This window comes from Palaemon carinicauda, chromosome 38 (assembly GCF_036898095.1).
Source record: "Palaemon carinicauda isolate YSFRI2023 chromosome 38, ASM3689809v2, whole genome shotgun sequence".
Classification (NCBI taxonomy): Eukaryota; Metazoa; Arthropoda; class Malacostraca; order Decapoda; family Palaemonidae; genus Palaemon; species Palaemon carinicauda.
In genome coordinates, this window is record NC_090762.1 from 62,780,487 (window position 1) to 62,804,915 (window position 24,429).

The 24,429-nt window shown below is 47.2% G+C and overlaps 1 protein-coding gene across 9 annotated transcripts in view; it reads right to left on the minus strand.

Annotated features, from left to right (window-relative positions):
• LOC137630680 (putative sodium-dependent multivitamin transporter) overlaps positions 1 to 24,429 on the minus strand; it is a 202,626-nt gene that overhangs the window by 15,244 nt on the left and 162,953 nt on the right. For all 9 annotated transcript variants that reach the window (XM_068362299.1, XM_068362305.1, XM_068362304.1 and 6 more), the window contains 2 exons: positions 16,710 to 17,098; positions 4,752 to 4,947 (listed from right to left, as the gene is read on the minus strand). In XM_068362299.1, the coding sequence (XP_068218400.1) occupies positions 4,752 to 4,947; positions 16,710 to 17,098 (585 nt within the window). The remainder of the gene's footprint in view (positions 1 to 4,751; positions 4,948 to 16,709; positions 17,099 to 24,429) is intronic.

The following is a 24,429-nucleotide window of genomic DNA, read 5'->3' on the forward strand; positions in this document are numbered from 1 at the left end:
TTCCGTCCATTTGCCCCTCACTGTCTTCCCTCGAAGATGCGCACCCCATCCCTCCTTTGATGCATCCGTGAAAAGAAGGGGTTCCGGAGGTGCAGATGACCATGGCATCCCTTTTTGAGTGTGTGTCCGATTCTCAAAACCCAATTCGCAGATAATGCCAAGGCCTGGAACGTGAGAAACTTAAGGGCACGGCAGCCCGATCCGACCAATTCCATTAGGGCTTCTCGTTTGGTAGGGTCCAAATAGTCCGTCGGGATCTGGGTACCTACTAAAGTAGTAGCTCAAGTCCAATCATGAGGCGACATTCACGAGATCCTAGGACATCCCCTCTATCATGATGGACTCGGATTGTGAAAAGAAAATGTGCGCGGCAGACGCCCTATCTTCCGGGGCACCTTGTCCTAACACTTCTAGGACGTTCTCTAGCTTGCTAGCTCCATGTGGACGTCCGTCTAAAGCATAATACTTGCTTTGTGATTTCAGGCCCTGTAGCAGTTTGGCCGAACTGTGACCTTGAAGGTGTCCCTATTGCGGGTGACCACCAGATCAATATGGGCGTGCCCCAACTTTACGTCCCTCACCTCGGGAAGAGCCAAAGATAACTTCTTCTGGACGGGCTCCTCCATACTCTTGTTAAGGCCAGATCGCCAGACATCTTCCTGAGGTAGTGGCTCCTCAATTTATTGTGACTCCTTCTAAGGAGATCACCCTCCTATAAGCGGAGTCCTCCGGCGCTCCAAGATCCTCGTCCACATCCCCGTCCTCCGTCCGGCGATGGGGTGTAAATTCATCACGGGCACCTCCACTCTGACGGGACACACGGCTAAGACCTTCTGGAGAGACGGGCGCCTATGTCACTTTCGAGCCTTTGATAATGGGACGGGCTCCTCCGTGGAGGAGTTCGACGGAGGGATCTGTGCACGACGAAAACCTCCACGGCCTGACTTGTCGAGGCTGCCCCCGGAGAGCCTCACCACAGAGCCCGTGACTGTAGTCAGGTCTTTGAGCTTACTCTGGACGGGAATTACTGTGGAGACGAGGGCCTTCGTCCTATAGGCGGAGTCCTCCGTTAGGACGGGCATTGCCATGGTGACGAGGGCCTCAGTACTATAGGCGGAGTCCTCCGTTAGGACGGGCATTGCCGTGGCGGCGAGGACCTCCGTCCTATAAGCAGAGTCCTCCGTTGGCACGCCCTCAGTGTCGCAGACCACGTCCTCCTCCCGGGGTTGATGAGCTGTACCGACGGGCGCTTCCGCACTAGGTTGTGAACTGAGGATGGGCACTGCCGTGGAGGCGAGAGCTTCCGTCCTCCGTTGGCTTCCTTCGAGAGGGACGAGGCTTCCGTGGGCTTGCCCGACGAAGGAAGCCGTCCCTGTCGATCGCTCTAATGAGCTGACTCGACGAGGCTGCCCGCCGAAACGGCGACTCCCTCCACTGGTCGGGAAGAGTTGACTATTTCGCGGTCTTACGCCTATCTGACGAGGACGTTGGATCCTTCCGAGGGTCAACCTGTGGTTGGCAGAGGCCCTTCTAGGAGTATTGTGGGCTATAACTTTGTCGATATGGGCTCGGCCTACCCTAACGTCTCTGACCTCCGGAAGGGCTAAAGAGGACTTCTTTTGTACAGGTGCTCCCCAAAAACTTGTTCAATCCGGAGGTCCAATCCTCCTCTACTTGCGGTATAGGCTCTACCAAACTATTGTAGCCCCTAATTAAGGAGATCACCCTCCTATCCGCAGAGTCCTCCGTCGGAAGCGCAGCCTCATCGTCCGCTTCCTCCGTCCTACGCTAGGGGGAGGAATGATCACGGGCACCTCAGCTTGGACGGGACCCTCGGTCCTTCTTATCCTTGTCGATGGAAGCCTCCGTCCTCTTAAAAGCCCTCGACGAAGGGACGGGCTCCTTCGTGAAATTGTTCGACGGAGGAGCCCGCACTTGTCTCTCATCTCGATGGGGAGACCCGTCGAGGCTGCCCGTCCTAGGAGACGACTCCCTCCGCTGGGCGGATTGAATTTCTCTAGGTCGGGACTTATGCCTACAAGACGTAGTCCTCCGGTCATCGAGTGACGCCATGACGGGCTCCTTCGTGAAATTGTTCGACGGAGGAGCCCGCACTCGTCTCTCATCTCGATGGGGAGACCTGTCGAGGCTGCCCGTCCTAGAAGACGACTCCCTCCGCTGGGCGGATTGAGTGTCTCTAGGTCGGGACTTATGCCTACAAGACGAAGTCCTCCACTCATCGGCTGACGCCATAGCGAGGCTATTGGAGGCCCTTCTAGGAGGACTGTCTCCTGCTCGCTTGGCTATCAAGCTTGAGGTCTTTGTCAGGTCCCTCAGCTTGTTGTCTGGAACGAAGACCCATGTTCCTTGCGGAGAACTAGGTCTCCTGCTCTTACCTGGAGGTGCACGAGAGCTTCCTCTCCTGTCTTTAGATCCTGTGGGAGACCGCTAAGGGGAGTCCCTCCTCACATATCGATCTCTCTTCCTCCTACGTCTCCACCGACGTTCTTCACTCGACGAGCCCGACGAATCTTGCACCGACGAGTCTGACTTGCCTGTGTACCTCGACTGCGTATGGAGGCTTCTTGGGACTACGTCGTACTCCGGATGTAGAAGGCTGTAGAAAACTCTCCGGAACTGCTGACGAAGGTGGCACCAACGATGACAGATGAGCCATAAAGAGGAAGGACTCACTCAGGCCCTCCTCCATATCCAACGGAGACCTCAGCGGAGTCCTTGGTACACCCCACGCAAGCGGATCTTCTTGCGGGGAATCCTCTCTACCGACGGCACCTTCCGCAGCCGAAGCGCCTGAGACATCCACCCAGGAATCTGGCGACGAAAAAGGCACATTATTATTCCCCATGGGGTCCTCCACCGAGACACGCTCCCCACGTGCGAGAGCAACGTCCCTCGGACCCCCACTAAACCCACTTACAGGCGCCTGATCCGCCATGATCATAGAAGAATCACCCACAACATCAATCCCCTGGGGAAGAGGCACCAACTTTTTCCCTTTCAACGACTTACCTCGTCCCCTACTCTGGGTAGGGGAAGAAGAAGTAACCTTACATGATCACTCGGCCGCAGACGTCGCAGGGGAAGACAAACCTGTTTTCCTTGGAGAACACTTCATAGCCTTCTTCTTCTTTGTTCCAAATTCACCCATTGGACCTCGCTCCAGCCATCACATCCCGGACACGTGTCCGAAGGCGAACACGCTTTACCTCTACACGAGGTACACAAAGAATGGGGATCCACATCGGGCTTCGACAAGAAAGCCCCACACTATTTCCCGGCTCTAGGCCCAGGACAACGGCGAGCAGGCTCCATAGCACAACACAAAGCTCGCTAGACACAAGCACAAAGGAAAGAAAGCACTAAAACGCCAATAAAAGCACAGAAGAACGAAAGTAAAAGTACACATCAATAGCACTAATCACTCGTAAAGAAAGTAAAGAAAGTAAAGTCCGTGTGGTAACCACGTGGTGATGAACACAAAGGGGGTCGCACAGAGAATTGAGGAGCGACGTGTGATAACACGACGCGACCAGAAAACTTACTGGAGAGCTCAGCCTAAACAACACGCGGCCTACCCTGGGCATTGCCCTCGGGTCACGTTCTCCTCCGCAAGGCAGGTCACTATAGAAAATGGGAGTAGGGTAAAATACACAAAACTCTGGTCGTTTGAGAGGAGGTTCCAGTAACTACTAAGAAAGTGTTTCGAGGTACGTCTCTGTGTCGGAACAAATATATATATATATATATATATATATATATATATATATATATATATATATATATATATATATATATATATATATATATATACACACACACACAACTTTTTTTTTGCACATTTAAATGTGAATTTTATATTTCAAATAAGCCATATATATCTTATTTGAAATATGTAAAACACATTTAAATGAGCAAAATATATCATTAATTGAATTTCAAGTCACAAACCTACCAATTAGCTACGATGGTGAAGATGGGTAGATTTTAATTCTAAGTAGAAAAATCCTGAATTCGACAGGTATATGTACAGAAGAATTGTCATACTTTTATCTTTCTTCGTGGTTGAGTGGTAAGGTCATTGTCATACAAGTATCCTGGACTAGGGTTCGAAACCCGGCCAGTCAGATACTATAGTCTTCGAGTGATTTCGCAAGGGGCTCTGATCCCGAGGTCATTAAAAGTATCCAGACTTTAATGTATTAATATATATGGCTTATTTGAAATATGAAAAACATGTTTAAATGTGCAATATTAAAGTGAGATTTTAGTGAGTGGATGGGGAGGAGGTGCTTCACTGCTACCCACTGATAACAACAGGACCAGATGTTGATACGTCATTAAAAGTTTTATTGCAGTGTTCCAGCTTGCGTTGTTGTATTCTCATATGTAAAGAACGATGGTTTAGTTTTTTATAGCAGTGTTCCAGCTTGCGTTGTTATATTCCCATATGTGAAGAACGATGGTTTGTAATAATGTCGGAATAATTTTCAATTCAAGTTGCTTAAAGGATCTGATAATCTACTGGCATCAAAGTTTCAGTATTTTCATCTGGAGCTATAAACATATCAAAACAGATTTATAACTAAATTTTTAAATGTTTTGGTTCATTTCCCTCAAAACTCACCCAAAGATTCTCTGAACTTACTTTTATGATAAAATATATTACAAAAAACATCGCATTAACTTTTGACAAACTTTGCAAAAAAAAAAACAAATATATTTGAAATTACCTTTTCCAAGTATGCAGCCTCCTCATTTGGGCTAGAATTTACAGGCATCACCCAACTGGAATACAGGTCTTCATCTAGAATGTCATTTCCACCTGTTATAACACTGACTAAGAGGCCGACAATAAGCGTTATGACGAAGCCTATTCCAGCGACCCACATATAGGAGATTGCGTAAAGATTATGCAAGAATGGAGTACTGGAAAGGAGAAATATAATAAACACACATATGCCACAAAAAAATTACTTCAACCAATATTCATGATAAAGAATTAACCCCCTCTAAGTTGTTACATATGATATGATTTCCAACTGTCTTTCTAAAATATTAATTTTATAAATTCAAATACAAAATACAGTACACTGATGTTTGTGACCTTCCCGGGGTACCTCTGTCACATACTATTAATGAAGAATTACTAAAAACACAAAAGAAACAAATATGTTAATACAGTAACAAAATATATCAAATTTTCCCTTGTAAAATAATTCTAATTCATCAGAGTTTCTATGGTACTGTACAGTATATCTACCATTACTTCTTTGTTGAATTTCAGGCTATTGATCAACTTATTTCGTTTTAGCTTTTCTTATACTACTCTTCCATTAAAACATTTTACATGATGGTACAACAGTTCTCTAAATTAGGAGGACAAATCATTTTATAAACAGTTTTATAATACCAAAGTAAAATTCAAAATAAGCAAGGGCAAGATTTCTGTTACTGTAGGTTTAACCTTTGTTTTCCAATGCACCTAAGATATCATATCTACTTTCTATCTTTTTTAAGTTAGTAATCTACAACATTCCTTCTCTATCATGCCTTGCATTTCTTCTTTAATTTAGTATTTACCTACCTACCTAGAAATAACATACTCATTGACAGTAATGAAAAAATGCAAACACTTTCTCAATACTGTACAAAAATGTAAACAATCGTACAATTTTTCCTGTGGATGAATTGCAATTGTAAACCATAAATTTCAAAATAGCAGCATAAAGAAACGTTATTTGCGAAAGAAAATAAAACAGGAATTTGGGTAAACACAAGAAAATATCTAGGAAAACTGGGGTCAGTGCAGAAATATTTGAGTAAACTCGGGGGTGGATTAGAAGCTTGGTCACTATGAAACAAATTTTTTTTGAAATAAACAAGTTTATCTTGTGACATGTTTTTCTACATTGCTTTAATAAAATCAAGAAAGTTGTAGAAAATGCAATTGACTTTATAGGAAGAGAGAAAATAGAAATTTATAAACTTTGTCCATCTGACAAAGTAGCATCTCTAACATGCAGTAACATGAGGGGCAATGACATTGAAAATGTTAATATTAACAGCTAAATAAATGAAACAATGTAAAACAGTATAAAAGATTATGGTCAGACTAAAGAAAGGACATTTATGATTAAATTGCCTTTTACATAGGTGATCAAAACGACAGGAAATAAAATGCCATACAATATGGCATTCTCTCTCTCTCAGGTGCCATACAATACATACATATAGCACAAGAAACCAAAATCTACGTTTTCTTAAAAAGTGTCAGTTGAAAAAGAGAGAGAGAGAGAGAGAGAGAGAGAGAGAGAGAGAGAGAGAGAGAGAGAGAGAGAGAGAGAGAGATATTGCATTATTGGGTACTGTATTCACGTACATTGTGCCATAATTACATCTGTATTGAATAAACACTCACATTTAAGGGAACAATAACAATTTGGGGGAATTAGTGGTACATGTGGACAGGTTTAAGTACTTTGTTGTCTATTATGTCACTATAGAAAGCATATACAGCACTTTTGAGGAGAAATTCCAACCACTGTCAAAAATGGACTTAGTATCCCAAGAGTAATTGGTGACATGTGAAAGGGTAATTCAATACTGTATTCAGTATTTAAATATCAAGTAACTCCTGGGTAAACAAAAGGAAAATGTAACAAAATTATCTGAAGAGCCTGTCTGACAAAAAAATCTGAATGCAAGATAAAATAGACATTTTACAATTATTGCTATTGCAACATCATCAAATACTGCCTTCCAACCAATTCCTTTCCATGCACACTTTGATTTCCAAAATGTTGAAGGTACTTGTAGCTCTGTAAATAAAATTTTTTTCCAATTCTCTCTTAACACATGTTTGTGAAACAAATACCCCTAAGTAGCTATTTCTAGTTATAAAGATACTAACCTTAGTATTATAAGAAATTATACTCTAAAGTTAGGATTAATAATGAAGCATGCCATTTCAAATACTGAGTTTCTCTTAAGTTAAATTTTATGGTCAAAATTGACGTTATACAATACAGTACGGTATAGTCTATAAAATCTGGAACCTAAATTTACCTTTGGGTTACTAAGCCCTGTTGTAACAGGAAAAATAACTGACATTATGATAGACAGATGGAATATCCCCCTTCATAAATACAAATACTGCTCTTTAAACGACAGGTTCTGTTCCAGCAAACCCGTCGTTAAACCAATTTTTCCCATAAGAATACATGGTAAGCCTAATGTTGATTCCAATTGAACTATTTTTCATATCTCAACTATATTAACTGTATTTACATGAAATAAATAACTGTATTAACTATACTGTGCATTATTATACTTACTGTAATAACCCTGAATTTAAGAATGAAATTAACATAGCTATATTGTTAATTGTGGTTAGCAATTCCTTGCATCATGTTGTGGAAGAAACAAATAAAAATGTCTGTGTGTGTGTCTCTCTCTCATGGCTATATTAGTAATTGTGATTTGTAAATAGCAATTCCTTGCGTCATGTTGTGAAAGAAACAAATAAAAATATCTCTCTCTCTCAGGAGCCATAAAATACATACATATATATCAGAAGAAACCAAAATCTGTTTTCTTAAGTGTCAATTAAATAAAACAGAAAAAACTATACACTGCATAAATCCATTTTCAATCATAGCTTATAAAACGGCATTCAATTTCGTCAGGTGACCACTATTTTTAGGAAAATATCGCATTCTAAAAAATTCCCTATTTTAAAAAAAATAGTTGATTTTGCTTATCAAAATATTCTAATACTTTTGTTTCCAATTTTAGGAGAATTAAAACAAAGTATTAGTTTTTTCTATGATCAGCTTATCTCTAGCTGGTGCTTTCCAGAATATGCACACATACGAATAACAAAGACTATTGTTCATACAATTTCTCAACTGATTTAAAATATCTTCCTGATAAATTACACATCAGCACCTATAAGTTATAAGCTATTGTAGTTATCATTCAGTTCTTTTATATACCTATTATCAATAAAAAATCTCTCTCTCTCTCAAAATTAAGTTCATTTCTAATGCCAGTTTTCACATTTTGATTTGGGCATTTTAACATTACACTACATTTGGCAATTTGTAAATCTAATCTTCTTGTTCTGACTTCTGTTCTTTGGTGATTTTTAATATTGTATTTCTAATTTAAAATAAGTTTTGTCTATTTTTTTTTTAACATTTTAAGATTTATTTGGTGATTTCGAACCCTAAACTTCTCATCTTGGCTCGTGCTGGTTGATGTTATACACAGCTGTGTACAGTTACGCTCACGACTGTGCTGCCAAGACACTTGGCGCTTTGTAAATTCAAAATTTTTGTGAAAAAATTATGGGAGCTCGAAAAAAAAATCGAAAATTTTAAGTAATTTTTATTTTTCCTAACATACTTACCGAGAACTACTTTCTTTGGAGTCACTTGTGATCTCTCTCTTTCGACAAAGGTTTTCGCGCCGTTACCCCCCTACTCCGTTCTCTACATAGGCCTACCCCCGCCGCCAAGGAATGCGCCCCGAGGGCAGGATTAGGGCAGGTCACTGCTTCTCTGAGTCATTCTCCTCATTAAGTTCGTCGTATAGCCCAACCTGGCAATGGAGGGATGGCACTCGGGGACGGAAGGGAGGGCCATTACCCGAAAGTAGTTCTCGGTAAGTATGTTAGGAAAAACAAAAATTACTTAAAATTTTTGATTTGTTCCAACACAAATACTTACCGAGAACTACTTTCTTTGGAGACTTATATACTTTAGGAGGCGGGAGTGCTATTCTGACACTTGACTTGGCACGTAGGGCCTAGAGGGCTATGGAATGCGGGGGCCTATCAGAGTGCGGGAGTGAGGGTAACTGCGCAACCTTACGCTATTAACCAAGACTCACCTCTTAAAAAATTCTTCTGACGATTTCCTCCGGGTGTAGTCGCGAAGAATGTGTTCATCGTTGGGGACAGCCTCTGGCCTTACCGCTACACAGCTTGGCAATGACTGTCCCAATGGAGAACCCGTCCAAGGATTTCCTTGAATAATCCTTGAGGTAGTGGGCAGTAAAGGTTGACTGGTGCGACCAAGTGCCTGCCTGTAGGATCTGCCCCACCGCCATGTTTCTCTCAAAAGCCAAGGAGGTGCTCAGACCCCTGATGTCATGGGGCCAGGGAGTGCCTGGCACTGCCATTTTATCCTCTTCATAGGTTCTAGCGATGACTTTTCTCAGCCAGAAGGAAATGGTGTTCTTGGAAACTTGCTTCCTATTAACACCTGTGGAAACGAAGAGGTTTTTGATACCTGGTCGGAGATGAGCTGTCCTTTCCAGGTATTTCCTGAGCGTCCGTACTGGGCATAACTTCAAATCCTCCGTAATGCCCGTCTTGGGAATGGCAGGAATTGAGAAACCTTCAAACCTCGGGTCCCAGACTGCTGGGTTCTGAGTCTTAGCCACAAAGGAGGGCACGAACCTGAAGGATACTTCTTTCCACCCTTTGGAGTGCGGAACGTCGTAAGACAGACCATGGATCTCGCCCACTCTCTTAGCGGAAGCTAAGGCTAGCAAGAAAACGGTCTTGAGGGTGAGATCCTTGTCTCCGATATCTTTCAGGGGTTCAAAGGGGGGACGACTTAGCATCTTCAAGACCTTGGCTAAGTCCCACCTGGGCACTCTACTAGCTTGAGGGGGGCAGGATTGCTCGAAACTCCTGATCAGCATCGCTATGTGTCTTGAGGTCCCCAGGTCGATGCCCTTCAGGAGGAAGACTTGGCCTAAGGCGGCTCGAACTCCTTTAATGGCTGGAATTGACATTACCACTTTATCTCTAAGATACACCAGAAACTCCGCTATGTCCGGGACCGAAGCTTTAAGAGGTCTAATGTGTTTCTCCGAGCACCACATCGTGAAGGAGGCCCACTTCGCCTGGTATACCGCGGTCGAGGATCTCCTCAGGTATAGGGACATTCTCTTAGCTGTGGTGGTGGAGTACCCTTCCTTCTTCAGGAGCCGCTCGATAGTCTCCAGGCGTGAAGGCGAAGAGAGAGAGGGTTGTCGTGGAGCTTGAAAAAGTGTGGTTGGTGCAGGAGGTCTGACCTGGCGGGCAGAGGCCAAGGTGGTTGGCTCGCTAGGTCCTTTAGGTCCGCGAACCACTCTCTCTCCGGCCACCAGGGCGCTACCAAAGTCATCTTTAGGTTTCGGGCGGCCCTTACTCTGTTGAGCACCTGTCTTATCAACGTGAAGGGGGGGAAAGCGTACACATCCAGGTTGTCCCACTTGTGCTGGAAGGCGTCTTCTAGGGCTGCATTTTGGTCTGGGACCGGGGAGCAATAGACCGGAAGTTGGGCATTGAGCTTTGTTGCAAAGAGGTCCATCACCGGGGAGCCCCAACGTTGAATGATGAGTCTGGCTACTTCTGGGTGTAGAGACCACTCTGTCCCCACTATTTGACCCATTCTGCTGAGGCCGTCGGCTAGAACGTTTTTCTTCCCGGGGATGAACCTTGCCAGCAGAACCACTTGCTGTTCGTCTGCCCAATTCAGGATGTCTATGGCGAGGTCGCACAGCTCCTTCGATCTCATGCCCCCTTGCTTCTTTATGTAGGCCACTACCGTGGCGTTGTCGCACATTAACGCCACGGTGTTTCCCTTTAGACGACTTGCAAAGTGAAGACATGCCTTCTGAACTGCTCTTAGTTCTAGGACATTGATGTGTAGACGCTTTTCGCTTTCCGACCAGGTACCCCGTGCAGTCTCTTCCAGAAGGTGGGCCCCCCACCCTTGGTTGGAGGCGTCTGTGAACAGGAGGTACTCGGGGGGACTGGACCCGAGGGGCATCCCCTTGAGGGAGTTCGACTGGCAGTGCCACCATTCCAGGGAGGTTCTCGTGTCCGGAAGGACTGGAACTAACGTTTTCTGCGAGTCCGTCTGGGACCAGAGGCTCTTGAGGTTCCATTGAATGGGTCTGAGCCTCATCCTCCCTTGGGGAACCAGTTTCTCTAATGAGACCAGGTGACCTATCAGTCTCTGCCAATCTCCCGCCCTCCTGGAGTGTTCTGACAGGAACGGCTGAATGATGTGCTTGAGGTTCCGTATCCTGTCCTGCGAGGGGAAAACCTTCCCCTGCACGGTATCCAACGTCATCCCCAAGTAGCCCATTCTGTTGGATGGGGTTAAGTTCGACTTCTTCATTATTATTATTATTATTATTATTTGCTAAGCTACAACCCTAGCTGGAAAAGCAAAATGCTATAAGCCCAGGGGCCCCAACAGGGAAAATAGCCCAGTAAGGAAAGGAAAGAAGGAAAAATAAAATATTTTAAGAAGAGTAACATTAAAATAAATATTTCCTATATAAACTATGAAAACTTTAACAAAACAAGAGGAAGAGAAATTAAATAGAATAGTGTGCCTGATTGTACCCTCAAGCAAGAGAACTCTAACCCAAGACAGTGGAAGACCATGGTACAGAGGCTATGGCACTACCCAAGACTAGAGAACAATGGTTTGATTTTGGAGTGTCCTTCTCCTAGAAGAGCTGCTTACCATAGCTAAAGAGTCTCTTCTACCCTTACTAAGAGGAAAGTAGCCACAGAACAAATACAGTGCAGTAGTTAACCCCTTGAGCGAAGAAGAATTGTTTAGTAACCTCAGTGTTGTCAGGTGTGTGAGGATAGAGGAGAATCTGTTAAGAATAGGCCAGACTATTCGGCGTATGTGTAGGCAAAGAGAAAGAACCGTAACCAAAGAGAAGGATCCAACGTAGTACTGTCTGGCCAGTCAAAGGACCCCATAACTCTCTGGCGGTAGTATTTCAGATTGATTACAATCCCCAGATTCCTGCAAAACTGGAGGAGGCTTCTCCCTTGTTCCTCCAAGAGGGCCCTTGAGGTGGAAAGGAGCAACCAGTCGTCCAGGTATCTGATGAGACGGATACCCCGTTCGTGAGCCCACACGGAGACTGTCGCGAAGACCCTCGTGAACACTTGAGGGGCCGTCGACAGGCCGAAACAAAGGGTCTTGAACTGCAGGATCTGGGGACCCCATTTCACCCGGAGGAACTTCCGACTCGACGGGTGGACAGGGATCTGGAAGTATGCGTCCTTGAGGTTGACAGTCATCATATAATCTTTCTCCCTCAAGGACAGTAGGACGGATTTTGGGGTGTCCATCATGAAGTCCGTCTTCTTGACGAACTTGTTGAGGGCCGACAGGTCTATCACAGGTCTCCACCCCCCCGTTGCTTTCTCTACCAGAAACAGGCGGCTGTAGAAGCCTGGGCCTGGGAGAAGGACCTCTTCCATGGCACCCTTCTCCAACATGGAGGAAATCTCCTCTTGAAGGGCGGCCCTCTTCATCGGGTCCCTGGGGGCCAACCATTCTGTCTGGCTGGCTGGAATAAGAGGGGGTGGATCCGCTAGGAAGGGAAGCCTGTAGCCCTCCTTCAGGACGGACACCGTCCAAGGATCCGCTCCTAGTGCCTTCCATGCTTGCCAATGTGGTCTGAGGCATCCCCCAACCCGAGGCTTGGGCGGGAGTAGGGGGCCTCTCCCTCTACCTTCTCCTAGAGGGGCGGCCTGACCTGCCTCTCCTAGAGGCGGAGTAACCCGACCTGAAGGAGCTGGACGAAGCTGGTGCTCCTCTGCGGGAGGGTTGAGGAGTTGTTGCCCAGGAGGCCGCTGGTGGCGGCCTGAGATGTCACGGCGCTATCTGAGGCGGCCCTCCTGTAGGGAGGCCTCTTAGACGACGCAGGTCTGGGGACGTTGGCCTCTTCTTCTTAGACACTTTCTCCATCAGGTTCTCCAGTTCTTTCAATGGGAATAGTGACTCACCCCACAGGGGAAGGCTACGTACGGCCCGGGCCTCTCTGTCCGGAATCCTCCTAGATACCTTAGCCAGGACCGTGTCTCGTTTACGGAGGACCCAGTTGGCCGTAAGGGCGAGCGCCTGATACGAGAGAAACTTAAGTGTCTTCCCCCCGGAGGTGAGAAGGTCCGTCAGGAGGCTTTGCTGTTCAGGATCTTCGGGGTCGACGGAGGCTTGTACGTTTACTAACGTGGAGGCCCACCAGTCCAGCCATGAGGAGACGTTAACTAGGTCCCGCGACATCTCTTCCATCATGGCGGCCTCCGTAGGAGAGAAGCAAACTGGGGCTGAAGAGGCTCTTTCGTCTGAGCCGCCCTGTCCTAGGACGTCCAAGGCCGGGTCCACTCTACAGGGGCCTGGGCGACGCCCTTCTGGAATGTACACTTTACCCTGCGATTTGAGGCCCTGGAGTAGTTTCGAGGCACTCTGGGACTTGGGGGCCTCTGCATTGCTGGCCACCAAGTTGTCTATGTACTCCTGCCCTAGTACCTGGTCTGGGGCAAGAGGAAGGGCCAGGGAAGACTTCGGAAGGGCGGCGTGATGAGTAATCCTCAGGAGGCTTGACCTCCAGGAATCACCCTTCGGAGCCGAGGGTTCCGTAATCCCATGCTGCCTTCTGACGAGTCCCACTACTCTATAGGCGGAGTCCTCCGACGGGGAAGCTTCTCCTCCGTCAGCCGAGGCTTCGGCCTGGAGTGGGGGCGCTGGGTTGCTGGTCCGGCAGACCGGCCGTCCAGCGCTTGGGTCCAGGGGGGCAGTCCTGTAACGGTAGTGAGCTCCATAAGAGGGTGGATCCCGCGGCAAGGTGGGTACCGCCGGCTCAGGGAGGGCCCTCGGTTGCCCTAAGGCTCTGGAAGCGGAGGTCACGGTCCCGGTGGGCTGACCCGACAACGGGAACCGTTCCTTCCTACTCGATGGCCGCACCAGCTGGGCTGGTTCGGCCAGGCTGCCTGCTAAGAAGCGCGTTTCCCCCCGCTGGGCGGGGTGAACCGGAGGCCTCGAGGACTTATGCCTCTTCGAGAGGTCTTTTCTGCGTGCCAGATCGCGTGGTTCTAGGCTGTGCATAGAGGGCGGCAGCCTTGTCGCACGTTCGCTGGACCGAAGGTCTGGTGAATGAAGCATCTTGGACTCTCCCGAAGGCACGTAGACCCAGGCGCCCCCGGGAGAAACACCTCTCTTATACTTACGAGACTGGGAGCGGGAGCGCTTTCTGCTAACCCGCGACCTTGACCTAGAGCGGGAATGTTCACTCTCGGACAGCTCCCTTCGCCTGCGACGCTTCACCCTGACTTCCTCCTCGGAAGATGAATCCACTTCCGACGAGTCCGACGACGCCCCGTTTCTCGCGTAACGGCTGTTTGCGTGATCCGCGGGGGATTTTCCCGGCGCTGGGTGCCCGAGATCGAGGGCTGGAGAAAGTCCTCGGGAACCGCCGTGGAGATCGTCGGAAAAGAGTCCAACCGTTCCATGCTAGGGAGCCAGGGGTCCAGGGTCACGTCCATTCTCAGCGGCGACCTCCCTGGCGTCTTCGGTAGCTTCCATCCGAAGGCATCGCTACTCGGACGGCGAACTTTAGTTTGGCTGTCCCCTGGCGGGGGAGAGCCCGACGCACCGGCCCACGAGGGCGGCGGGGACTCTGAAACTACAACACTGCCCCATAAGGAGTCTTCAGAGGACGCGTGGCCCCCATCACAAGGCCTGACTCGCCCGAAGCACTACCGGGCCCTTCGTTAGCCCTAGAGGGGCCCGCCCTTGGTTCTTCCCTCGCACTGGATTCCCTGGGAAGAACGCCTTGACCTTCCACAACACTAGAGACTTCTTGCCCTCTCCTCTGCGAAGGAGACGGAGAAGCCGAGGCTTCGTCGGACCGATCACTGGCCGACGGTAACGAAGATACGACACTAATCTTCCTGGGGGAAACGCTTCAAAGATTTCTTCTTTTTAGTACCATAGCGTACCCACTGAATATCATCCCAACCTACGCACTCCGGACACGTGTCCGCGGAGGAGCAAACTTTCCCCCTACACGAGGAACAAAGGGAGTGAGGATCTACCTCTGGCTTTGAGAGGAAAGCCCCACACGACTTTCTGGCTCTAGGCCCAGGGCAACGGCGAGCGTGATCCATCGTTCGCACACGAATGGTACAACACTAAGTGAGCTATTAAGTACACTGGGGATACACACAGGGTGAACGCACGGTAACACTTGAGAAGAACGCACTGCGAAAAAACACAAGTCCCCACGCTGGGAACACGTGGAACACTAAACGCGCACAAAGGAGCTGTGAACAGCTCACGACCAAGGAACTTAATGAGGAGAATGACCCAGAGAGGCAGTGACCTGCCCTAATCCTGCCCTCGGGGCGCATTCCTTGGCGGCGGGGGTAGGCTTATGTAGAGAACGGAGTAGGGGGGTAACGGCGCGAAAACCTTGGTCGAAAGAGAGAGATCACAAGCGACTCCAAAGAAAGTAGTTCTCGGTAAGTATTTGTGTTGGAACAAACTGTCATTAACTCCAAGTTTGTCATTAAATGATGAGTACCTGTACCAACTGTATACCTGATGGTCTACCTTAGAAGCAATCCAAACTGAAATTCAACCAACTCTGTATAATTTATCAGGTCAAAGAATACAAGATGAACAAAATGAGCCAGATTAAAAAATCTGACATCATAAAAATCTATGCACAACGATCTACCCTTCAATTGTGCCATGCATGATGGAAACCCATTTATCCAATTATAATGCAAACATGACAAATACAGATGTATATCTAATGCATCCTCATGTATGTCTTTACAATACCTTTCCCCTTTACAGGGTTATAGATGAAATATTTCTGTGAATAATTTTCTACCCTATTACCAAGTTTGACCTAAATTTCTTCAACAACAATGAATGGTATTTTATTTATGAAGACTTGGGCTTAATGACCTGGCTCTGGAACTGCTAGGTTACTCAGTACTATGACAAAGATTGAAGAGAGCAGTGATAAACCAATAACTAATAATCTAGCAATAGATGAAAAAGTTTGATATAAAAAATATCATCTTGAAGCTTCCATGACATTATTGATATTAACATCATTATGTAAGATCTCTTATACAGAATTTGAAGCAGCCCATCAATATGTGATCCATAGCAAGAGAGAGATCTCAAAGATCACACCTTAGTGGCCCATTATCCTGCAGTATGAACTTCTGGGGTCAGTCAGTCAAAAGATGGGATTCTTGGACATTTCAAGTTCTTTTCAAATAAATAACTCCTTTAGCTTTGCCACTATCATTGGAGATAAGACCAGACAGGCCATTTCATACCAGGAATAACAATGAAAATTATCAAAACACACTAATAGACATATTGACAAACTGGCAAAACTCACAGTTACTCCATGACTTTGTTGGTAGGACACTGATCAAGGATAAGAACTGAAGAGACGGGAGAGCATACCATACTAAAACAGTAGTACATCATACAAAGTCATATTAGATTTAAACATCATTAGATGAAATAATTAATAAATGCTAATTTGGTGTTATTCTAAAAAAAAGTGAGGCAACATTAATAATTAGCCTTATTCTAAAAAAAAATAAAAAAAGAGGCAATATTCATAAAAAGAAAGTTACAGTAAAACTTATTTTGGGCCAGTATAAAGAACATTTACTTGAAGTCTAAAATTATTATAATAAATCTTGAAATTGAATTAAAATGCCTTATGTATAAAAATCAAAAGAAAAAAAATTATACTGAATTGCATAAAATGAAAAAAATTATGAAATAATTTTAGCTAAAGTCTCTTTTTAAACTGTTAAGCCTATTTCCTATGGGTCTTACCTCTTCAGAACAGGAGGATCAGTAGCATTCAATTCAGATTTTGAATTAAAGACTGTAGTCAAATTTACTAGTACAGGAGATTTCATGACATCTGGCAAAACAGAGCTCCTCTCTGAAGAATTTCCTTCCTCCAATAAGAGACTTGAAAATGAAGATGAATTGAATGCAACATGGCCATAGGTACTATTTTCAAGGGTAATATTTTCAAATTCCCAAACATCAACTGGCATTATCGTCTTTCCTACTGGCAACCAGTCTTCCAACATACTGCTACCATTTTTGACACATCCTTCAATTGACACAGGCTTGAAATCAGGTGGTGGTTTCGGTTTTCCAAAAGCAATCCACATGGTGATAACTAAGCCACAAACCAGTCCAGTCATAACTCCCTGTAGAAGGGAATATCGAAATGATCAAAATTTTAACTGTCTTGTGAATAACATTACAGTATTGTACATTAATGAAACATCCTATCATATTTTTGTTCACATAAAAAAAAATATCAATGTGATGTTAGTGATATTTGGGGGGTATTAATGGATATTAATTCAACACTGTACCAAACCTTAAACTTCAATAATGAAATATCTATGAACCCTCTTGGGTCACTTGTAATTTTCTTTTTTGGGCTCGAGCCATGTTATCCCAATGGAAGTTCCCTTCGGCTGCTTCCTACTGTATAATATTTCAGCGAGTGATATTACAAGAGAATTGCCGTCAGGTATCCCGGGGTTCTAACCCCCGGAACGACTATCCATTGATATTGTGTATAATCAGGGACGTATCCTAAGATAACCATAGATATCTGCACCCCCAATAGGCTTTACCCAGTCTAATCCTCAAAGGGGAAGGTTAAGTGAGGAGCCGTTACATATCCTATCACCTTTCAGTGCTCCCATACGTCACTGGCGCTCCATTCCTTTGTTTGCAACTTCATGTTACTGTTCAATTTTTTGTTGCGCGCTCTTTATCAGCTTATTTAGAAGAATTTCTTCGTATGATGGCTTTCTCTTCTTCGTCTAAGTTGAGTACCTACCTCTCTTTGCAGTTTGACCTAGCTGTAAATTATTTGGATCCCAACGGGGAATAATTATTTATCTATTCCGATCGAGGGTTCTGAATTGTAACGTCTGGGTACCCCATTTCACTTTTAGGAACTTCCTACTGGAGGGGTGGACAGGGATCTGGAAGTAGGCATCCTTGAGGTCTATGGACATCATGAAGTCCTCTTCCCTCAAAGCTGCCAAAACCGACTCCGGGGTGTCCATCTTGAAGTCGGTCTTGCACACGAACTATTTGAGGGCTGAAAGATCTATGACCGGTCTCCAGCTCCCTGTCGCTTTCTCCACCAGGAAGAGCCTGCTGTAGAACCCCGGTCCTGGATCCTTGACTGGCTCTACTGCCCCTTTTGCGAGCATGGCCGAAACTTCCTCCTGCAATGCTGTTCTTCTCAAGGGGTCCTTGGGCGCCAACCACTCCGCCTGCTGGTCCGGGATTAGAGGGGGCAGTTCCGCTAGGAAGGGCAACCTCTACCCTTCCTTCAGTACTGCTATGGTCCACGGATCCGCTCCGTGGTCCCGCCAAGCACGCCAAGAGTGTTTGAGGCATCCCCCTACCTGAGGCTTCGGCAGGAGTAGGGGGCCTCCCTTCCTATCTCCTTCGAGAGGCGCGGCTGGAACGTCCTCTCCTGGAGCTAGAAGAGGTAGGCCTGAATTTCACCTGAGGGGCCGAAGTACCCCTATGGGAGGGCTGCGAGGGCTGGTGCCAAGACACCGACAGGGTGTCCCTTCTAGGTTGGAGCGGCGAAGCGCGGGGTGGGTGAGACACATCCGAAGAGGGTCTCCTGTGGGCAGGTCGTTTTGACGGTGGGGGTCTGGGGTCTCCCGCTTCCTAAAGTTTCCCGACTCTCTCCATAGTCTCTTCTACTACCTTCAGGGGGAACACCGACTCGCCCCACAGAGGTAAGTTCCTCAAGGCTCTCACCTCTCTGTCCGGTAGTCTCCTGACCAGCTTGCTCAGGACTGTGTCCCTCTTCCGCAGGACCCAGTTGGCTGCCTCAGAGAGGGACTGGTACGAGAGGAACTTGAGTGCTTTGCCCCCCGAACTAATCAGCTCCCTCAGCAAGGACTGATTCTCGGGGACGGAGAAGACGTGAGAGGCTTGAAAGCCTACCAACGTGCAGGCCCACCAGTCCAACCATGATGATACGTAGACTAAATCCAGGGCCATATCCTCCATCATGGAGGTTTCTGCCGGAGAAAAACACACTGGAGGGGAGGATGCCCTATCTTCAGCCGCTCCCTGGTTCAGGATAGCAATCGCTGGCTCCACCGTACAGGGACCTCCGCGGAGCCCCTCCTGGAGATAAAAGCGTTTCTGCGTTTTAAGACCCTGGAGGAGTTTGGAGGCCCTCTGATTCCTGGGCACATCCGCCTGGCTGGCTATGAACCTATCTATGTTGTCCATACTCAGCCTAACGTCCCTCGACCGGGGAAGAGCCAGCGAAGGCCTCTGCTGCACAGGGTTATCCACTAGCCTGCTAAGACCGGAGAGCCAGGCTTCATCTGTCGAGGGTTTCGGCTCATCCAGCCTATGATGCCGCCTGATGAGGGCTAGGACCTTCCTATAGGTGGAGACCTCGTCTGTCGAACATTCGCCGCCATCCACGAGGCCTTCGGCCAACTGGTCCTCCGCCTGAGAAAGCACATCTATGACGGAGGGTTCCGCGTAAGGTGGAGGAATCTTTTTCTCGTGGAGAGCCCTTTGCGGCTCGACTCACTGAGCGGGCAGCTCCGCTGGGACGGGAGTAGCCGTCATGGGTCTAGTCCCTCCAGCGGAGATCCATGGAGCTGCGGGCTTCCCCGTGCTGGCCGGTTGATTCCTTCGTTCAGGGCGGGCCATCGAAGAACCGGAGGCCGGGACAAGGCTGCCAGTCTGAAGGGGCAACTCTCTCCGCTGGGCGGATGAAGTCAGAACTTTCGTGGACTTATGCCTGTCGACTGAGACCTGGTGCGATGACTTCCGTCGATGATTGGATCTGCTGAAGGAGACGTACCGCGAGGATGGTGAAGGAGCTCTAGGGAGCCAGCCAGAGGTGCTCGGGGCTGCTGAAGCTCCTAGGAGGTGGCGGCGGGGGATCGTGACTCGCACCCATTCGCCTTTTGACGAGCGGCTCCTCCTGTGTTTCCTCCTGGGGGATCTGGAACGTCTCCTGGCGTGGCGTGATTGGGAACGGGAATGGGACCTCTCTCGTCTCCTCCTCGAGTCCCTCGGACCTTCGTCCTCCGAGGAGAAAGAGTACGACCCAAAAGAGGAGACCGATGACTGGTAGGAACGTGCTGAATTGTCCGAGGCGTCCCGAGTTGCTGGTGGATCTTCGTGCCGGTCCGCTGGCGAAGAAGGTTGAAGAAAGACGGGAGGGACCATTGCCGACGGCGCCGGGGGAGAGCGAAGCACTTTCTTGCGGACAAACCAGGTGTCGAACTCTTCTTCCAGTCTCATGGGCGACCTGAAGGGCGTCCTCGGCGGCACCCACGCGAGGGGGTCCGAACTTGGCGTCTCCCCCGGCCGCTGACGTACCTGAAATGCAGACCCAAGAAGCAGGGGAAGAGGCTGTAGCGGCTTTCCCCCACATAGGATTATCGGAAGAGACGGGCCCTGCTGGCACCAGGACCTCGTCTCCCGAACACACTCCCGTCCCTCCCTCAGGCCCCCCACTTGCCTGAACCTACACAACATCCCCACCAACAGACATCACAGACTCCTGGGGAAGAGCAATGGGCCGCTTCCCCGCAACGGACTTACCTCGTCCCCTACTCTGGGTAGGGGAAGGCGGCAGACAAGCGCCCTCATAAGAGGTACCGGGTGAAGCAAGAGGCGAGGCAATGCTTGACTTCTTCGGCGATCTCTTGGTAGCCTTCTTCTTTTTGGTGCCGTAGTGCACCCACTGAACTTCGCTCCAGGATTCACACTCCGGACACGTGGCTGTAGGGGAACACACACTGCCCCTACACGACCAACACAAAGATTGGGGGTCGACTTCCGGCTTGGAAAGAAAAGCCCCACAAGATTTACCGGCCATAGGCCCGGGGCAACGGCGGGGATTCTCCATAACGAACCAATAAGCACCAAAACGACACAGGAACACAGAGGGAAAGGTAGGATAAGGTAAGGTATGAACACAAGGGGACCACGTGGGAACCTCGTGGGACACAAAGAGTCGCACTGGGTAAGGAGAGCGCAGCGAGATGTTATCACGACGCGACCAGAAAACTTACTCAAGGTCGAGACCTGAGCGAGCATGCTCTCTGCTCCTGGGTCGCCTCATGGCGCGTATCCTTCCGCCAGAGGTTCCTCTGCATAGAAAACGGATATAGGGTAAACTACACAAAATTCTGGTCGGTTGGGAGGCGATCCCAGATACTCCTAAGAAAGTAGTTCGAGGTAAGTACTCCGTGTTGGAACAAATCGAGTTTAATATATTACCCTTTTCTTTGGTGAAGATTCAAAAGATTTTTTTTCCGTCAGAGCCTTAAATGCCTGATATAAGCCTCAATATTAACAAAAAACTTTAAATAAACATGTACTTTTTGGTTGTATTGGGCATTTAGTCATGACTGCAAAAATTCCTTGAAATAAGGATATCAAATAAATCACTGAATATCCTAAGAAATTTGACTGTTCCCTTGCATACTTTGAAATCAACAAGGTTGTTTTGTAAACACTATTCCAAGGAGTTTGTAATGGATTCATCAATAAGTTAAGCAGCAAGCTTAACAAATTTTTCTTTTAAAGCAGCACAGGAAGGAGCCATAGCTAATGAAAAGCACAAAAAATGTTTACCATCTATAAACTAAGGTCTGAATGGAACCAACTCCAAAATCCCATAAAGTGACGGAAATTAACTTAGGAATCGAGAAATGACAAATTTGCAAGCAATTTGTATTTTTCCTATCATACAAACCTGGAGCTATTTATAAGAGGTACACTTTCAGCGGAGCTGAACGACGAGCCGTGATCATTTTAGCGAAAGATAACAACCTAAACTGCTAGTTAGCATGTGGGGGGGGGAGGTCTAGCCAGCAATGCCCGCTCACTCACACACCTGGGCAGAGCAATCACTTTGCTTTCTGGCAGGACTACTGGGGGGGACAGGGCTGGCGGGTCAATTTTTATAAATAGATCCAGGTTTCTATATTAGGAAAAATACAAATTACTTAGAAATTTGTCATTCGTCTTGACAAATACGAAGCCTCCCCTATATATTGGGGACGACTTACCTTTCATGACTAAGTCCTCACAAACTGGCCTTGGCATTTGACCCAAGGTTCTCTCTCCTTCGATATGTGACTGAAGGTATTGGGGACGACTTACCTTTCATGACTAAGTCCTCACAAACTGGCCTTGGCATTTGACCCAAGGTTCTCTCTCCTTCGATATGTGACTGAAGGTAGTAGGAACCCTGCCGTCGCTAAAATCTTGTGCTATGCATAATTAAGAGGCCTGCCAAAGCTGTGTGTTTGTGATACTAATAACGCGGCTGGTCTTTAAAATATGAACTCAATTATAGGAATATGAGTGTCCTTAGAACTTACCCAATAAGCTCCTACGCAGGAGTATTGGGGACAAATATTTCTATACTCAGGATACAGAAACAAAATGAGGTCAGCTGTGCTAAGAACTGTGGTGCTGAGTTCCCCAGGTGGGGAGGAGGTGTAAGGAAGAAGGAAGCTAGTCATTCTTACTCATCCACCCCAGACTAACCCAGGTAACCTCTGCCCTCAACCCTCTGTTACTTGTCCATCAAAGAGCTTGAGTTGTTTTAGAATACTTGTTGTAAAGCCACCACAGGACCAACAAAGAATGTATCCATGTTCCTGTGTGTTATATCTTGCAGGTAGTGGGCGGTGAAGGTCGTCCGATGTTTCAACACGCCCACTTGCTATACCTGGGTCACAGTAGTTTTTGCTGAATGCCAGGGACGTTGCAATGCCCCTGACGTCCTGAGCTCTGGGTCATTTTTAAGGAGGGTCTCAATCCAGGAAGAAATAGTACTCTTTGTGACCCTCCTCTTGACCTTCCCCATGCTGACAAACAGTGCTGACACACGGGGGTGAGCTGCTGTTGTTCTTTTAAGGTAACACTTCAGACTCCTCATTGGGTAAGTACCAATTGGTCTGGACCTTTGGTTATAGAACATGTACTCTCTATCCAGAATGGACCGAAGCTGAATATTACTTCTTCCCATCTCCTTGAGTGGGACACATCAGAAGATAGACCATGCAGCTCACTGAATCTCTTGGCCAAGGCCAAAGTGAGGATGAATAATGTCTTCCATGTAAAGTGGCGACCTGTTGCCAGCCGTAATGGTTTGTAGGGAGGGGCCCTAAAAGACTAAAAGGACCTGAATCACGTTCCAAGCAGGAGGTCTAAGTTCTGACTGGTGACAAGCAATCTCATAGCTCTGTATGAGCAAGTTAAGATCCAATGAGGAGGAAATATATACTCCTTTCAGTTTAAAGGCAAGCCGCAGGGCTGAGCGGGTAGCCTTTGAGTCAAAACCGAGAGAAGCATTTCTTCCCGAAGGTGTACAAGGAACTATGCTATTGTTGGAATACAGGCATCAAAGGGAGTGATACCCCTTCTACGACACCAACCACAGAAAATAAAATACTTTGCCTGGTCGACTAACTCTGAAGGGTGTCTGAGGTGTCCAGCCATTCTTTTCGCAACTTGTTACAAAAACCCTCTGCGTGAGGAGGTGCTGGACAGTCTTCAGGCATGAAGTTGAAGCGAAGCTATGGCTTTGTGGAACATATTGGCACAAGATTGTTTGAGCAGGTCTTAACGTGGAGGGAGATCCCTCGCAAACTCCGTGAGGAGTTGCAGAAGGTCCAGAAACCATTCTGCTTGATGCCATAACAGAACAATTAGGGTCATTAATAAGTTCTTGCTTATTCTGACCTGATTGAGGACTTATCATTACTTGTCTGACTGACTGTTTTCATCCTGAACGAGGTTTGACTGACAAACCTGTTCAGAGCCAAAAGATCGATGACTGGTCTCCAGTTTCCAGACGCCTTTCTTACAAGAAAGAGTCAACTGTAGAAGCCTAGGGACCCGTTGAGGACCTCTTGGAGAGCACCCTTCTCCAACATGGTCTGGACTTCTGCCCGGAGGGTTAAATCCTTTGCGGATCCCTTCGCATAAGAATTCGTTGGGAATGGATCCCAAGTTAGTGGAGGGAGAGAGTGTGAACAGGACTCGATACTCTGAACGAATTGCTTCAGCTGTCCAAGGTTTGGCCCCATGATGCAGCCACCTTAGCCAGCAGCTTTGAAAAGCAACCCACTCCCAGGTGGACATATGGGAGGATTGCCTGTCCTAGTGGGATCGGCCTCGGCCAGATCCCTTCTTTCTCTTTCTTCTATGGAAGGACTTTTTGCCTTGTAAGGACTTTCTAGACACCTTCGGAACCTGCTGTTTAGGGTCCCTAGCCCTATTTGTTAGTGGTTGGACTCTGGTTTCCTTTGTGGCCGAGGTTGGCAAGGCTTTTTGGATGAGGGAATCATGATTTGACTTTCTCCACTACTCAGCCACCTGCTCGACATCCTCTGGATCGAATAAGGAGCTCGCCCCAAAAAGGGAGTTTCTCAGCCTCATCACCTTGGCCTGAGGGAGTTACCATTGGAACTTTCCAATGTCAAAATCCCTCCTCTTC